The 19,589-nt window shown below is 37.9% G+C and overlaps 1 protein-coding gene across 1 annotated transcript in view; it reads right to left on the minus strand.

The window, feature by feature from the left end:
* The window catches only part of RhoGAP19D (Rho GTPase activating protein at 19D), a 636,771-nt gene that overhangs the window by 48,437 nt on the left and 568,745 nt on the right, over positions 1-19,589 (minus strand). The window contains exons 14-15 of the mRNA XM_071589802.1: positions 14,188-14,440; positions 13,342-13,443 (exon numbers count right to left, since the gene is read on the minus strand). Of these exons, the coding sequence (XP_071445903.1) occupies positions 13,342-13,443; positions 14,188-14,440 (355 nt within the window). The remainder of the gene's footprint in view (positions 1-13,341; positions 13,444-14,187; positions 14,441-19,589) is intronic.

Consider the following 19,589-nt stretch of genomic DNA (forward strand, 5'->3'; position numbering starts at 1 on the left):
GTTTGATAGGTTAGAGTAGAGCTCAGCTAATACTAAGCCCAACGTAGGGTGAAATGCACACATCAGGGTAGGAGGGTCAGTTCCTTTCCTTGTGCCGCCTGTGGTTTCCCAAGAAGTTCTGGCACCCGTAATTATCACTTAGCTTTAGTAAAGCAGAGGGTGCCTAGAGGCGTCCCCAGGGATTGAACGTGATCAACGCTCTACCCACTGAGCTACCAGGCCCAACCGGTGATCCAAGATGTACAAAAAGGATATGGGTAGTTTCAAACAGTTTTCCAAACTTCTATTTCTTATCAGCTGAAATATACATGTAAGGCGTACATGGGCAGAAAAATATAAATAAATATCATTCGTCTCCGAATGCGGCATCCTCGCGAACTATTGCAACAACAGCAGTAATTAAGTAGGGATCGGGAAATCCTCTGAAAATTTCTGCATTCATAATGATTCGATCCTTGGTGGTGGGAAATCGAAGAGACAATTCTTTCTCCAACCGCATGCAAAAGCAGCAATGTCTCCGTTGTGTCACGTCGTCTTGTGAATGATAACAACGCAGCGAAACATCCTGAATTTTAAGTCATTCTTTATTATCCATCGCACTAATAACAAAGGCGCGCGCATTTTTTTGAAGATCCGTGATCAAACCCCTGTTCCCTTACTCTTGGAGGAAAATATTGCATTTTAAATCCAAAATTTCACCAATACATATCTCTCTATGAGGTTACGTTCAGAGTCACTTAAACCGCAACACGATGGGTTTGTAATACTTTCTTGACTAGTAAAAACGTCCTGGGCAAGACGATGAAAAATGGCTGAACAGTCATCAATCACGGCGGTTAAGCAGTGGTGAGGCGAAAAATACCCCACTTGAAAAAGAGGGCGCAAAATCCAAAATGAAAGAATTTTTAATTTTCGAGGTGGAACGCCATAAACAATTGCGGAAATAGAAACGGATGCTTTAGGTAGCTTCGCCACCCTATTTTAGGCATGATAAGAACAAATCTAACAGGGATTGAGAAAGAAGCACATAAAAACTCAGAGAGAAAATGATTGAAGCGGCCAAAAATCTCAAGATGTTCATTTCACTGTTCGTGGCTTCTATGTTTTCATAAAAAGATCGGAAGGCGAAAAATGGCGCGCGGAGAAACCAATCAAGGAGTATGTAAGCTTTAAATCGTGAAATCTTCCTTACCTCAGGGCTAAAACATGACTTACCCTTACACACACATGAACAATAATGGATAATCCTGCGATGAATATAATGTGATAATAATCCCAGCAAGAGAATATAAATATAATTATTTCATACAGCCGAAAAAGCTTTCAGAGCGTCCATCTTCTGCGAGAGAATCCACGCTTTAAAAGATCACCAATCATGGCAATTCACTGCATGAAATAATAATCTCTATACGCTAAACTATATGAGGAAGAAAAAATAAATCGGGAAAAAACTAGTTCCTCCGAAAGAACTGATTGATTGATAAATCTCTGCAGAGATTTGGGAACCAATTCAAAACTGCATCGTGGTGAATAGAGATAGTATTTACATTGCAGTAGGCATGAAGTATGAAATACGCCTGAAGCCGGCTGAATGATATTCTCGCGAGCACTGAGGTAAGAAAGGGTACAGCGCTATGGCACAGAATGTGAGCATCTATGTGAGGTAGCAAATAAAACAAGACGAACGGTCAGCAAAGAATAGTCTACAGGAGGGAAACATCTGCACACAGGAAAATAAACTTTATTTAATCTACAGTTGGATATTTCTTTAATGAAATATGGATCACCAATAATTAGAACCTAACTGATATTAAAAAGAGACGTTTCGGGCGTGATATGGTGAAGTGTCATAATTAATTAAAAATTGGCAATTTTTCACAAAAATTTTATTTTGTGGAAAATCGCCAATTTTTAATTAATTTTTTTAGCCAACTGATATTGTTTGAATTAGAACTGTTATTAAACCTTACCTATATTAAAAGAGTACCGAGGATATGAGGTGGCGAAAACAAGTAAAAGAACGATGTTAATTGTCATTAGTTGGGTCTCAACTAAAATGTGCTGCTAGTAGTATATGGGATTCTTTCGAGGTCGACTTGATTGCCGAATAAGATCGAAAGCAGCGGAGAGGAGCTAGATTTGGGAAACAATGTTATGATAAACTTACAAGCGTGACTAGATTATTAGAACTAGGTCAGGGGGCACTCACATACCGAAGGCTAAAATACAGACTAAATACATTGCATCAGAAGGACTCTTAAATGTGCTAAAAATTTATTACTAACCTCTTTGTACTATCTTATGAAAGATGGAAATGTGTTTCAAGTAATAAAGGGATCAGAAAAATTGTTACTTAAGACATCCGGGGTAATATTTCTCAAATACTAGATATACTGGAAGTATTAGGATCTTCCAATGGTATCCTGGTCCTAATTTATGGTGCTTGGTAGATAGCATTTTAAAAAGAGAAAGTCGTCCATCAGATGAGACAAACTGTGGACCGCTTGGCGCCTTTCAAAGCTGATGCCGATTTCGGGTTGCTCTCCAATCTCCCTTCATTTCGCAAATACCCTAACTTTTATACAGTATCCACCCATTTATAATGTCGCAAATGACCTTAGCCGTCGGTCGCCTTACCTAATAAGTACTTCGTCTAGCATACATTGAGTGTTAGTGAAAACCAAATATTCTACATCGCTTGAATAATATGACATTTCAGTTAGTCCCCAACCTTCCAGTAATATTTTATCTGGTAAGTGCATTCGCCTCGTGTGGAATTACCACCTATCATACCTCTTAGCGGTGGCGAGTAGTGTTCCATGCGGATAAACAGTCAAAATACTAATTTACATCCAACGAATTGAATAAATGCATGAAAACATTTAGACTGCATATTAAGTTTCTTCTTTTCAGCTATGAACTGTTTACGAGTTAACTAGTTTCGTGTCCAAGAATAGTATGAAAGACGGTGATAACGCCAGAATCATGGACAGTTCTGTAACTTCCTGTCTTTCCTCTACGGAAAGTGAACGCAACTCCTCGCGTACGGTGCATGCCTGGCATGGACACACCCCCTGTCATACACCATGCAGGTAGCTTGCGGATGGTCATTTAGATGTGATTGAATCGAAATAGCGAGATCTCCACTCACATTGACGGATCTAGCCCACCCTGTATTTACGAGACACAGTTCCAAGTACTCGTCCTCCTCCGTGCAATAAAAAGCCATAGCAAAATCAAACGCAACCTCTTCTACTCTCTGAATTTTAAAGGCAAATGTAAAACTTGACCCGAACACAACTATTCTTGTATGCTAACGATAGGCATTCATGGGAGGTGTTATTTCGCCCTAGTTAGGCCTCATTTGGATTATGCCGCAAAAATTTGGGATCATTGGGAGAAAGTTTGGCAAAAAGAATTAAATAAAGTCCAGAATTGTCAAAAAGTGTTGCAGTAAGAAGACGAGTGTGTGATGCCTTTTAGAGAATTAAGCTGGGAGCCGCATAGGAAGGGAAAAGAGCAAGCGAGATTTAAAACTTTTACCATTGTTCAGAACACACGAGTTTAACTATGATTCGAAGGGAATCATTATGGCCCCACACTATTTTGGTAGGTTAGACCACAAGGATAAGGGAGATACACTCCAGTGCAAAGAGATGCAAATATTCGTCCTTTCCTGCGACAATTAGAAATCATAACAGCATGCAATCGAGGACATGTTAGAAATATGAAAAAAAATCGAATTACTGGCGAGGGCAAGATTAAGCGCTACCCAGACATCTGGCGCATTCGAAAGTGCATAAGATTGTGTATGTTAGTTGCTAGTACATGTATATGCAATTGTGTATGTTAAAATTAGTTTTGCATAAATATACTGCTCAGTGTGAGCAAGCTTTTGCATGTTTTTGTTTGTTTTACGCGTGGTTGCATTTTATTTTACAGGGCATGCCCTAACTACCACACGCCCATGCGGCGGCTAACGGGGTATTCTGTAGATGTAAATGATTGACCTTCCAGATCATAGAGTAATCAAGAAGAATCGCGGTTAGCGTTAGGTATTTCAGGACCAGAATATACTTGACCCATTGAAAGATAGCTACAGTAAAATGAATGGCGAGGATAAAATAAGATATAGGAGCGATTTAAGAATAGAAGTAAAATTTCACCTTTCAAGGACTTGGCCCTTGCGATTGAACGGCTTTGAGATTAGGATGTGGAGAACTTCAAACAAAACTGCATGGAACGGAAGGAAAACCAATTCGTGACTTTGGTGAAAATAAATGCGAATTAGGCAGAAAAAGTGGTGGGGATTACTTAGAGACAACAAGACACAGATTAAAAAGTGATTTTAAGAAAGCATATTAAGGAAGTAATACACACCCTAGAGGTACCTAGCGGCGTAGAATTATTTTACAGAAATACTGATAACTAAAAATTAGGAGAAACTTAATTTTTAATGTTGCATGCCTTACGTTGAACCACATCCTAGAGGTATACACTAGGGTAACATGATATGTACTGGCCAAAACACTTATTATACCTAGATCGACAAATATATCCTGCAATACACCAAAAAGGTGGGTCGCAAATACCATTTGGAACGAGTAAGGGATAAGAGAGAGAGGAAGTGTGTAGAAAAAGGGTTAAGGGAAAAACATCCACTCAAAATCTCTGAAAAGATGTGCCTAGCGGTTCAAATCCAAATACATGCTAGCGGAAAACTCACGCGTTCATCCGAATCTTACTCTTCACTTCGTGTTTCAAATCGTTTACAAAAATCAAGAAGAACAAGGGCTCGATCACATTTCCCTGAGGTACACCAGAGGTCAAAACCTTGGGACTTTCTTGGTGGTGCAAACCCTTTACATGTTATTTGAAAACTTGAGTTTTAAAGGAATGTGCATTTTACCCACTATAGAAGTTAATAACATGAACCACGACCACTTAGACGATAGACCACCACCATACACCTCGGTGGGTAAAACAAGTACTTTTTCAGCTGGTTCGGATTTTGAAGTGGAAAACCTCCTGATTTATTTATTTATCAACTTAATTGGGCGAGGTTGAGACTTATATTCCCTTCTTCCACTTAACCTTTACATTAAAGACATTACATTGAAGACAATTACATACAATCTAGCCCTAGATGGAGGAAAATCCACCTAAGCGGGAATCGAACCCGCGACCTCCGGTTTGGTTGGACTAGGACGTTACCCCGCCACCTCCGGGGCCAGCAACCTGATGATAATGTGCTAGTGGGATTTCAAACACCACCTTACATAACCGATGTGATGCCTCCAAATATACTCTGCGCTACTTCCTCGCTCAACTCCGCGACGGAGTAAATACGGGTTTTCCCTTGTAACCGCAAAAGCGAGACATTTCAAAACGACGACACAGCCCGACCACACGAAGGGCCCTCGGCGCTGCACGGAAAACACGCGAAAAAATCCCCCACGGAATCGAAAAACTGACACTTCCATTAAAAAAAAACATTCCTACCCAAGAACCAGTGGATCCCCATCTCCTCAGCCTGCGGGAGAGCAGGCCGTGCGGCGAGGGTATGCAGGCACCGAACATGATTGGTTGCTGTACAAATTCTTTACTCCTGGGACGAAGACGTATTCCTCAGGGAGGGGGAAGGTGTACCAAGCAGACCACACAATCAATTTGTGTGTTTCCGGCTAACGACGATGCTGGACTTAGCAATGATGAACCTCCACCTCACCGAAGCACGAACACAACCCATCACGGAATAAGTTCACAACACATACAAAACACTGCCGAGTGCGCAGGAAAGCAAAAGATAGTTCTCACACGCGAGCGCGCGCAAACCACACGCACCCTTATCCACGCGAACCACACGAATGCGGCCACTGCCTTCTCCACTCGCCCGTCAAGACTGACGGAACCTTCGCGCGGTTTCACCCCACGACGCCCTATAGCCACCTTCCCTGAAAGGGTTCAGAGCACCAAGGTTGGTGGGATGGAAGGTCGATGGTGGCGCGCGCGCGCGTGTGGAATGGGTTTTGAGGAAAGGAGTGGTTTGCCCTTCCCACACCTCCCTTCGCCCCCCCCCCTGCCCCGAGCGTCCGGTCTGCGGTGATAAAAAAAAGGGGGAAGGAGGAGGATGTGCCCGCTATCTCGCGGTGTCACGGCAAAATAAGCCACGCTCAGAGCCTACAACTAAGTGAAGTTGAATTCTCCACCGAGAGACACCCGGTTCGCTCGCCCCTCTCCAGAAGGCCAGCGAGCGAGAGCGAACTCTTCCCTCCCGCGGGGCGGGTCGAGGACGGGAAAGCCGTTGGGAGTCACGGGGAGGTGGGCAGCGGGGGGTAGAACGGACGGAGGCGCGGGTGGTGGAACGGCTAACAAATGTGGGGCGGGGATGGGGGAAGGAAAGAGAGCTGAATGGATGGGGAGAGGTCTTCAGAGGCAAAAAGAATACCTTCCTTGAATTTCCACGGACGGACTGCTACTGCCCCCCTCCCCGCCCTTTCACGAATACCTTCGGCGAAAATACGATGCTCAACTAGATCGGCACGTCCAATGTCTATTCCCTTCTATTTTGTTTCGTGCGTGCTGCGCATGAAACAAATTTCATCTAGCTAAAAACTATAGCACAACAAAGTCTTTTTTGCGTGACTGTTTATATAATTTTTCGCGAAAAAAAAATTGGATACTCCCAACTATTTGCAAATCGGTCACCCTAAAATTAAAGGTGTGTAGAGTGCTTCCCTCCCCATTATCAAAGGCAGTTTATATCATAGAGCTAAGTTTAGCTGGTCTCTGAAAATGGTTAAACATCGCCAAGGACTTCATTATAACATATATGTACACTTTTTAACAGACGACATGCTCTCCTCTTCAGCTCCCAGTGTCTCAAAACGCAAGCTAACCAATAATAATGTGACGCTCAATCGATCACAGCCTTCAAAATACAGTTACGAGCTCTCAATAGTTCCTCAATTCGCTTTGCCTGGATCAGAAGTTCCATGGCCATGCACTCTGTTAAACCTATAGCCCATGTCCATCTTTAACTCTGTGCATCTATTTTTATATCATTAGTACCACGGTCATACCTATAACAGCGCTTAGGACGAACATGCAGCGTGTGGGATCCGAGTGAAAAAGGTCTCATTCGGGAAATTGAGAAGGTTCAACGCCGGGCAGCCCGTTTTGTAAAAAATTCCTACGATAAAACGCAAAGCGTCACCGAAATGCTCATGGATTTGGGGTGGGAATCATTGGCTGAGAGACGATTCAATGCAAGATTGAAATTATTAAATAAATTTAGATCCGCATGTTTCAGCACCGAGGTCTCGCATATTATTCGTACTCCTACATACATTGGTCGCTTGGATCATGCATATAAAATTCGGGAAATAGATGCCAGAACTAGCCGACTCAAGGACTCCTTCTTCCCACGGGCAATACGGGATAGCAACTGCAGGGTTATAGATAGCAAAAATTCCACTTGCCACCCTCAGCGTCTAAAAATTAATTAGTTGTATTTAAATGCATGCTCTTCCACTAACCTTATGTGTTTTGCTATAATAACCCATTCTTTCCGAATGACCTCATTCATGTTCTGTTCATCTGTTTTTAAGTTTCCCTTTTAATCCCTTGTCCCTCTCCGCGGGGGGAAATTCCTGCTACCTGCAACGTTGGGTCGCATTCCCTGCCTTTTAGAATCTCCTCGGGGGGTAGAGTGTTTCGTGGTGCATTTTCATGTGGTGTTTCAATTTCTTGCTTGTTGTGTCCTGGCTTGCGTGTTGTAGGATGGCTTTCGTGCTGCATCATGGGGTGCAGTTTTTTAGTGGTTTTGCGGTATATGTGTTTGCATGAGTATTGGATGAAGGGATTTTTGCATGAGTGTGTGCGCTGCTGTGGGTGTAATTTTCCGTGTTTTTTTTTGCATGTGGTATTTTTCTTTTTTACGGTTGGTGACCTAACACCCCCCGCCACACGCCCTTGCGGCGGCTTGCGGGGTATTATGTAGATGTAGATGAGATGTAGATGAACGGTGAAAATATATGTCGATAGTGCCAATCCCTTGAGGAGATGATTGCATAAGCATTTTTATTTTTCGGGCTCATGCCTCGATTATAGGGTCATTTTCAAGGCATTACTTGATAGTAAAAACAAAGCTGTTTTTGCGGACGTACATCAGTTTCAACAAAGTAACGGCGGAGAACATACAGTGTATCTTCTCTTCACGCTAAATCTTACTTACATTTAACACATTTTACCCTCCAAGCGAACAAGGGGGCGCGTGGAAATTAGTATCAGGCCACCAGCCATTTGAATGTATAATTGATGATTGATTGGTCGAAAGATGTTTGGTACTGTAGTGGTATTGAATTGTGCTAGGAACTAAAATGATTCCTGATAGGAAGAATATGGGAAGACATTTCGAAAAGAAAGAGAATGATGCTCCCACTGACGGATGATGGCCTTCAGAAAAAAAGCAGACGGAAGCATGGAAGACAAGAAGCGGATATCCTCCTCACGGAGTAGTCTCCCATAAGGAGAACCGAAATGCTAACCTGGGAGTCCACTCAATGCCTATCAGATAGCCGCTATTTTATTCCCATCGTTCGCTAAAATCAATTTCTGGCGAATGTTTTACCACCTTCATCCTGCATCAATGTCTTTTAAAGAAGGAATGAGGATAAGAATCAATTTTTGGTAACCTGGCATGTCACATTTGATGTTCATACCTGCTGTGGAATCACCCCATACCACAGACCCAAACGTTCGTCGGCTTGCGAGGTGCCAAGCCAATGAATCCATGATTACCTAGGAAGTACACGACGTTAAAATAATATACTTAAGAATTTCGCAGGGATGAGACGTGAACGATTTCGGTCCGCAATTTCCGGGGTCATATGGTGGCACGCAGATAACAACGTAAATTTCGATTGGAAATATTTTTCTCTATTAGTTCGGCATATGTGAATAGAAGAGCGTCAGTTTTATAAACAATGAATTATTAAGACGGAGAATTAAAATAATGATGCGATGATCAAAAGTCTTTATTTTACTAAAATTATAGTTGAAAACCAGCAAAACATGCATATATGTGATTGCACGTGTGTATACGGATTTGTGAAGAAAACTATGCATAGCTACTGTTATGAATAAAATCTACATATCTACATAGCAAAATACCCCTTCCGGAATCTCAAGGGGTATTGTGTAATTTTAGATTTATTCGATAAAATCCTGGTTCACTAACATCCCTACACCGTAGCGGCTTGCGCAGTATTGTGCTTACCTAGATGAAATCAACGTACTTCTGTCTTTGGATAATTATTTACCAGAACACTTATGCATTACACTAACTACTTCTCGAATCAAATCTTGCTCCTTTTTATGCATAGCAGAATTTTAGGTTTTCACAGTTCCCTTTTGCGAACCAGCCATGAACAGAATGACGTAGCCAATCCCGTGTACCCTCACCCGAGCCACCCGCTGCTAGGAAGCCGTAAACTGAGAAAAATAGGTAAAACCAGATCCCTGATTACCTGAAAACACCCTCGGACTAAGCATCCCTCAACCTCCGAGAGAACAACTTTAATGGTGTTCCAACGACCTTGAGGATCGTTGGAACACCATTAAGGAGACGCTTACTAACCCCATAACCCTTCGCCCAACCCTACAGTTCGCATTTTCCACTTCTTGGAATTCTCGCCACCTTACTGGGCATAAAAGGAACATAAAGTAAGCTCCATACGACATGAAAAATGTATGCCAACGTTGGGGATTAGTCGGCTCTTGTGGATGTTGTATACAAGAGTAACCACCAATATTAGCATTAGATGACGATCTCCTATGAGGACAGGTTTTCGAACAGACATCAAAGGAAACGAACAACACCGGCCTTCCGAGTGCCAATACGTGTCAGTCTCTTACCATGAGCACATTTTGACCCACGTAGTGTAGGAAGGTATTTTAAGATGAGGGTAGAAAAAGAAACTTTGCACTTCCACATAAAGATTTAATACTTCACACGACCATGATTTCGATGGCAGCATCGAAATCCAGGTAGTGTAAAGTATTAAATTTTTTTGAGGAAGTGCAAAGTTTCTTTTTCTATCCTCATTATGAAGATATTCCACAAAGTTAAGCCTGAAACTGTTTTAGGTATTTTAAGTTTCGTATAAAATATAATCCATAACACGACACTGAAAAGTAGGGACAATTAAATGTTACATCAACAAATTTACCAAAAAGAGTAATAAAATTTCTCTTTTAAGAAATGTTGCATGCGTATTAATCGTTTTTGAAGACGAAAATTATCGAAATAAGTTTGGATTCATTCCGTAATGTCATAACTAAAACATCTACATTTACATGACACCCCGCAAGAGGCCGCAAGGGCGTGTGACGGGGGTTGTTAGGCCACCACCCGTAAAAGAGAACTAAGCCACAGTGAGAGAGAATTCAAGTGCGGAGTCAAATAATCAGTAACCCTCGAGCAGATACCATAAATATTTCATAGACGCTTGCGGCGACCACATTTCCACAATCGTGATACCTATTTTAAGAGAGAAAAATGACGGCTTTCTGCCTCCGATTTTAAAAAATAACAAAATTGTTCAACGTTTAAAAGCCGTGCATGGTATCCTCCGCGTGGATTCGCCGACTTCTCATCGACTGCGACGCGTCTTAGCTTCAATGTTGGACCGCATACTAAGTTTGGCAGATTTTTAGAAAGTTCTCCTTCAAAACGACATTAATGTATTCGCCTATCCTCCCATCACGCGACTCGTTTGTGGACGCCCCAAGGTGACTTCAGGTCGTGGGTCTATTGTGCATGACGCCTTTTTGCGGGGCTTTCCCCTCCCTCTTCCACTTTTCCCACCGTAATAATTATCGTTGAAACCCTTTTCGTTAAAAGTGCGTGGCATGTGACTTCCCCACCCAGCTTGCCCCCACTCAGTAGGGATATGCCCATATGGCGAATTTCTTAACGGCTCGGAAAATATTTCAACACAGTCCGTTTGCGCGAGTAAAACGGAAATTTACTTTCATTGCCCACTGAATTACCATATGAGCGGGCACAAATTAGTCAAGTCAATACTAACATGTATCATGCTTTATTAATCCTTTGCTAATAAATAATAAATTAATTGTTGATTAACATCGGATCATATTTTTTCTGCATAATAACCTGCAAGCCATCGCTAGGGTGTATGGCACGGGGGTTATTCAACACCAGGAATGAAACATTAAATTTAAGTTATGCTTTATTGCTAGGTACCAATGAATATGTTAAATATTTTAAATAATGGATATAATGCTACCTGCAAGTATAAGCATCATGGTATATAAGTGTGAAATACTTCAGCACGTATGCAAGATGAGCTGCTAATAGCAAGAAGAACAATAGAATAATTATCAGATAAAATTATGACATCATACTATACCATCTACAATAAAAAAATGCTTTTTCTCAAAGTACAATCATTTGCAGTTATTCTGATCACTCATTGTTGGTGGGAAAAATTATATCTTAAATATGTTCGTCATGACTCTTTGGTATTTTACTTGGTCTGTTATCTTATATCTACTCCTCAGAGCAAATGCATGGGAAGGTCCAGAAGTACCCGGCCTGACCTAGAAATGGCGATAGTTGTTTGAAAAATATCACTGTATTAGAAAGTATGCACTCTATAAAGCATATGTTTCAGGGTTAAAGACACTACTTTGTTTAGTATTTGTTTGCCAGCCTTCAATAGTGAACATTTTCAGTGAATTTGTGAAATTGGAGAAAATTGGTCATCATTATGTGACACAATACTTTTATTTGAAAGGCTTCAGCCCAACCAATATAAAATTGGAACTGGATTCTAATATGGGTGAGTCTGCTCCTTTGTTTACAACAGTAAAATATTTGGTAGCAGAGTTTAAACGAGGCCGTACGAGCTGTCAAGACGAGCATCACAATGGTTGACCAAATGAGGTGACGACTCCAGAAACAGTGAAAAAAATCCATAGTGATACTGGATGATCGTCACCTGAAAGTGTGCAAGCTAGCAGACATCACAGGCTAATTCAAAAAGTGCGGTACATTGCATATTAGCTGAAGATTTGGACATGAGAAAGCTGAGTGCAAGTTGGCTGTCGCGTTTGCTCACACTCTAGCAAAACAAATTGCTGTGAAGATATTTCAATTGAGTGTTTAGCAAAGTTTCACAGCAACAAAGCAGAATTTTTGTGCCGTTTCATAACGATGGATGAAACATGGGTCCATTACTTCATAACCTGGGACAAAAGAACAATCAAATTAATGGATTCAAAAGGGAGAACCAGCTCCAAAGAAGGTGAAGACCGTTTCATCTGCAGGCAAGGACAGGCATCGGTTTTTTGGGATGCGCATGGGATAATTTGCATTGACTATCTTGAAAAAGGAAAAGCTATCAATGGCGAGCATTATGCAAACTTATTGCAACATTTGAGCGAAGAAATCAAGCAAAAGCAGCCGCATTGGGCAAGTGTTGCTAAAGAAGAGGGGATGTCGGAAGTTAATGGCTATTTTGAGGAGCAAGACAGTTCTTATTACAGAAAGGGTATCAAACTTATTGAACATTGCTGGGAAAGGTGTACAGAGCTGAAAGGAGATTGTTGAAAAATAAATACATTTTTTCCAAAATTTTTGTGTTTTCTGGGTAGGGTCGGGTATTCCTGGGATTACCTTAAGGTGTTAGGGATATATTTTCACAAAAATCAATTGAAGCAAATTGTCCAAATTTAATTAGAAACCCCACTCATGACATGAACCACTAATACTGTTGAGATCACTAGACAGAGCTTCATGGTCAAATTGCTTCTCTATATCTTGGCAGATGATCCAGTCGTTGGTGAATATCTGACATAGCTGGTTAGATTAAAATGACTTTTTTGGATAGAAACAGAAAAAAGGAGGGAATAAATCATGCTTCCCAGGGAATAACACTTAGAAAGAGAGGTATGGGAATTATTGCTGTACCATGGCCTAGCCTGCGTCCATCCAAAACCTACCTTAACAGTTAGAATACCAAATAATAACACAAGTGATGTAACCCATAAGCAACTTGTAATAATCCTTAATATTGGATCTTATGGTAACTCATTATTAAGTTTTTCTATTCCAATTAAGTATAAGTTGCTTAGTGAAAAAATATAGAAATGAAGACACACTCTCATGAGAGTTTTCCAATAATATCAGTATTCTTAACAAATATGGAAGAAGTTTTTATTTCCACCCCCTTTTCATTCCTAAATAAATACACCCAAGAAGCAGGTAACAACAAAAGTACAACTACGTAAAACAGGAAAATTAACATTATTTACCTGTTGCTGAACTGTGGTTGTCTCTTTCCTGTCCTTCATAAGATGCAAGAATGACCCACGCAGGATAGCTCTCACTTGTTTCCATGACCTATCAGTTGATCGCTGAAAATAATACCCAATGATCAAGTCAACTGTGTCAGAATTAGCAATAACTGTTATGATTGTATTTATAATTGAGAAATGATGCCCATAATGAATAAATAATCACAGAGCATTCAAAAGCCAAAATTTAAAAAATAATTTCAAAACTACCATGAAATTTTAGGATACAAGGCAAAAATCATAGCTATAGCTGAATAAGAATAGGCCCAGTCCACTCTTCAGAATAAATATACTTCACACTAACAGTCTTAAGAATTACTACAATTACCTAAAGTGCGTAACAGAAATTTTAAATACCATATTACTTCAAGATAATTGAGTTTGAAGCACCAAATTAAAGGGTTTCTCCCATTTTTTTGCACACTTAATATGTTCTGCATCTCAAAAATATCAGAAACCACTTCTATGTACTTGCCTTTGCATGGTAACAGCGCAATTTGGGAATTCATTAAATTTTCACGAAATCTAGGAATTAAGTGTCATCTAACTGTTTCATAAAATATACAGAGCAATAAATTTAAATTTTGTACATTTCACCTTTTAGTTTGAAACTTAAAAAAATGGCAAAAATTGTACGTAAAACTTAGTGATACTGAGTGTGAAACTTACCACAAACCATTCATATGGCTTATAATAAGGTAATGAAAATAAGTGGGATTGATCCATCACTAATGTCTACCCATATGACCTCCAGAAGAAAATTATTTCAAATGTATATTCATTAGTAAACGAGAGAACACTTACCTTTCCTTCAACAACAGTGAATTTACATTGTAACCATCCTTCTTTCACAACATGATGGTTTTCCTTGTTGCTTCCTGAATGGAGGCTGGGAATGGCAGTAATGCTGGCTCCAGTGTCTTGGTGATGATGCTGTCTGTCGGTAAATAATGATCTAAGCCTTAAAATGCCATGGGGTTGACGAGCTGCTGCTGTTGATCCTCCTCCACCTGATTGGGATATCCCAGGAACTAGAGCTACATCAGCGGCACAGCTACTGAAAAACCAAGAGGTAAGAGATTACAATACATCAAGGTTTAGAACAGCAGATGAATTAGCTACCCATGTTCCCACTCAATAATTATGTACTCTTGCCATTTTAGGGCAAACAAAAGTAATTTAGGGTGACCAATTCACCATTGCAATTTTGCTGTCACTTAGTTTTAATATGTAATACAAATTAGTAGTTTTTGCTCAATTTATAGACAAACTGGATTTAAGCACATGCAATGCATAAGCATACTCTTATGCCATATTCCAGAATGAATGAACAACATAGAAGGGATAACCACTCTACTTCTGGGATAAATACGTATGCGCTGATTTTTATCATTGAATAAGAAAGGATTATGGGATGTGAAGAAGGAATACTAGAATAAAACCAAAATAATGAGAATGTCAAGAAGGATGAAGACTAAGTTAAATAAAACAGCAGGATGTCATAAGCTAGAGCTGGTGGAACGATTCACATTGTGGTGAATTATTTTAAATGACAATATTTCTAGGAAGTAGGGCAGATAATAAAAGAAGAATTGCCTTGGCATTCAATATGCACAAAAAGAGTGAGGAATTTGTAAAGAGAAACCCAAATGAGCTTTGAATGCCATGAATGAATGTTTGTAATTTTCTTTAATGCAATATGAAGGGGTAAGATGGGTGAAGGGACTATAAAATCTCAATCTCACCCCAATTAAGTCATCAAATAAATAAATGAGGATAGAAGAGGGCAATAGGTATTCATGTTGTGCAGATTTAGAAGTCGACAATAAGGAATAAGATTCATAATGATAAGAAAGCACATTTAGACAACAACTTTTTTCGAACATTTTGCTGCTAAAATGGTAGCACTTATACAAAATTTTCTATATCATTAACATTATAAAACCACTATTTCTATATAGCAAAGTGATCTCATGTAGCTTTTACTAATTATCTATCTTGCTCCATTAAACGAGCAAAAAAATATGGTCACCCTCCAATGCTGACAGTTAAAACAACATAGACATTTGTATTTTGAGACAGATTGTATTTAGGTTAATTATTCATACTAAAATAAGAAACTACCTATGTTTTCATTCTGATAAAAGTTTAAAAAATTGAGCTTAGGTTTGTAATACACACAACTAACAACTATTTCAATATTATAAAGAATTCATTCCATTCATGATAACGTTTACTGAAGAGGTTATGAGTTGGAATTCACACAATAGATATTCAGTTAGTTTTTGTTATTTTTGCTCACTGGGTGAATACATTTCAACGAGCTTTCACACACAAGTTACCAGAATTAGAATTCTTCTTGAGATGTATTTCACAAGTACCAGCAACAAAAAATTACTCAAGTAGTAAGTCCCTGATATACATATGTGGTTTTGCTTTCATCTTTTCATAAAAGTGGAATTAAGTTTTTTCCACATAAATTAAAAGGCAATTGCCCTTCATTTTTGCTGCATTTTCAGCTAATTACTAAAAGTCGCATGACCAGGTCTGTTAACATTTCTTCCAAAATTTAATTTATTACTAATTATTTTAAATTAAAGTAATTATTTTCTGAACTTTTCAAGTCCTTTAATTTAATACCTTTATTCTGTTGTAACCAAACAAAACTACTGAAATCAGATTACTGATTACATTTTGAAAAAATAACAGCAGAAAACTGAGAAGTAAATCATGGCACATTAAGCAATTATTTATTAATATATATATTGCTTTATAGAAAAATCAATGGAATTTTGCTAACATGCAATTTATCAATACAATGCTTCTGTAATCATAACTATGAGCACAATTATTAAGATATTGTGCCCATTTGGTATTCATAATATGCTATCTTTCAACAAACAATCTGTTCGACAAATTTTGCATACATTTTGTCTTGTAGAGTATGGCCTCAGAACATACACAATCTATGACATTTGATTAAGCAATCATTACTACAATAATGATCCTTTCAAGAACAGCCAGATTTATAATAATCACAATTAAATAATCTGATAATTTCCAGCTCTATGTACGGTAATGCCCACTTTTTATTTATTTAAAATATTCCAGAAATATTTTTGCCTCAGGCATTCCTCTAAATACAATTTTCTCCAAAATAAAAGGCAAATTTATTTCAAAGCAAAAAATTGACTTCTCAACACGTAGGTAATTTCAGCATAAGCTGATTTGATATTGTGACAATTACTAGGAATGTACATCAAGGACTTACTGCAATGAGTAAACTATTAAGTAAACATGCTTTACATATTAAGCATGTTAACACAAAAGCATTTATGAAGGTGTCACTAGTTACTGACAATTTACACCTATACTTACAATTCAGCAATTTCAGCAGTTACATATCTCATTGCACCTTACTAAACATAATCATCTGTATACATAGGTAATAAAAACAGGAGACTAAAGAACAAATGTGAACATATTATCATTGAAAAGACAGATTATTCAAAAACAAAGAGTATTAATTACATGGATGAGAGTATATACATATACTTTTCTTAATACCATGCTATTTTTAAGAAATCATATATCCAATTAAGCTACAGCCAAAACAGTATTACGGATTTACATTTCTTCCAGTGCAAAGTAAACATTGTATGCATACTATATCCTGTGTGCGACCTTAGACTCTAATGATCCATTTCATTTTCAAACACTGATATTAGCTGTACTGAAAAAAGCATAACATATCTACCACAGAAAACTATGCTTGCCTAACACCACCTAAACATTTGGCACATTTTTAGTCATTTTTCATCACATACTATACACATTTGCAAGGCACAATTGCAGTTCTTATTACATATACACATGAAAATTATCTCTCAACAAAACTTTATGTCAAAAATGCATTTTTTTCTCAATTCTTGCTACTAAAATGGATGCACACTTGGAAACTGGAACAGCACGATTTTGACTATGAACCATGCAATGTATTTATGCTGCATTGCAGTTTCCAGCTCACCCCACAGCGGATGCTCTATGAGTGGTCCTCTGTAATGGAGACTTTGAGGCTGAGGAAAATGCTGCAACCCTTTCCTCAAACAGAGACTTCAGTCGACGCGTGTGACCCCAGAGTGGTGGTGAGGGTAAAGGCATTGAGGGATTCTTGCAGAATGGCCGCTGGGGTAACATTCCAGCTGAAGGACTGCAACATTACTCCCAACTTTGAACTTAACATATTCCAATCCCATGTTCAACCCCTTTCCATTTATTTCAAGCAATTGAATGACTATCAACACAAATTATCCAACTTTATTTACTAAAATTACTTGAGACTATCAAGAATTAATGGTTTGTGGATTGAAAATATCTGTCCATCAACAACTGGTATTCAAGTGTGCCATTTAATGTTTTGGGCATTATTTTTCCATGCTGCCATGTTATTAATAGGTGTACAATAATTGAGTATTATTCTACACCAGCCATGTTAATTGTCATTAATATTAGATAATCCAGGCTACTTATTACCTCAGCTCACAATGACCCTGTACCTAATAATGTGATATCTCCACTTTAGCGTTAATACCATATATTACTTAAATATTGGATGATAATAGTAAGGATGATAAACTATTACTATACTTGAGAATTTACTTGCATATAAGGGAAGTTATTTTAGAGCTTGGTGGTTCATTTTTTCACAGACAGGCAGTTTTCTCATTCTCCTAGCAGTTAAAATTCATTAATTCATTCATCAACATAAAATAGTCATTCCTAACCCAATTTCATCCAACTGTTTAGCCTCCATTCTCCTTTTTAATTCCAAGAAATCAGATAGACAACATAAATATACAGTGTTTTTATTGGGCAGAAAATCTGCCCAGTTAAAAACCTTTGGCATATACATGCTACATGGCAACTGATCTTAATATACAGGACCAGCACCAATGATTTGGTTTCCCATAATTTATTTTAATTCATTTTTTATTTATTCTTCAATAATAATTCTTCCATTTTTAATACATAATTGACTAAAATGAAAGTAACTACATTCTATCTGCAATATGAAAAATGGATTTCGGTAAAACACTCAGATACTTGCACATCATTTTTAAGTAACCTATAAACTTCATTAAAAATCAAAGCTGAAAGCAAAAATTAATGCCAAAGGATATAAATCCTTGCCAGGATTTTAAGTACATTAATTAATTTGAAACTATAACTGGTATTTTCAACAAAAATACCCATATTTAAATTATAGAAAATGCAAATAAAAATTCCTTTGATTTATTATTTATAACTTAGAAATAATTTTATAATATTAGTTATTTTTATGGGTTCTTAGACAGCCACTCTGATTTAAGGATACCCAACTAAATTATTTAAATTTTAGTTCATTTTTTTCAGACTATTCTTTAAGATATTGAAAAACTAACTCATTTTAGAAATTACTTAAACCAAGGAACTTTGCCTTCCAGGAAATCTTAAAGTGGGAATTTTATCATAACAATGTTTCATCTAACCACTTCTAAAATTTTTGATTACCATAATACTATGGAACTTACACCAAATTTGGGTATAAACAGTTAATAAGAAACATTGGTGAATTCAATGAGTTGATGACACACAAAATTAAATTATAAATTTTCTGTTGTTCTTGAACAATTCAAGGATCAAGTTTGATATTCAGCAGACAGGTCAATTCAAGGTATTATAAATACATGTTGCTTTTACCAAAAATGTTATTCTAAGTAAACAGCATCAATAGCACACAACGGTTAGGAAAATGAAAGAATCCATATTTTAAGATGAACATTGTGTAGAAATGGAATAGCATTACCAAGAATTACATTAAAATCTAACCATATTGAACTATTTTTCAAATCAATATCCTATACATTCAATAGGAAAACTAATTTTAAAACTTCACCTCTAAAAATTATGGACAATATTTATAAAAATCTTAAGAATTTCTAGAAAGAAATCATTAACAATTAAAAGAAACTAAAGAACAAAAATAATGAACTGATCACATAATATATTTAAAATAATTGTGAATCAAACATTAATTGTTCAGGCTAGCATGCTTGAGCTACAAACTGGTGCAGAAAATTATGTGAAAAACAGCAAACGCTTTTCAAATATCCAAAACAATTCAGTTTAAAGCAGAAAATAGTAACAACTTTTGATGAAGACTGCAA

The sequence above is a fragment of the Hetaerina americana genome, unplaced genomic scaffold (assembly GCF_022747635.1).
Source record: "Hetaerina americana unplaced genomic scaffold, ioHetAmer1.1.p SCAF_4, whole genome shotgun sequence".
Lineage (NCBI taxonomy): Eukaryota > Metazoa > Arthropoda > Insecta > Odonata > Calopterygidae > Hetaerina > Hetaerina americana.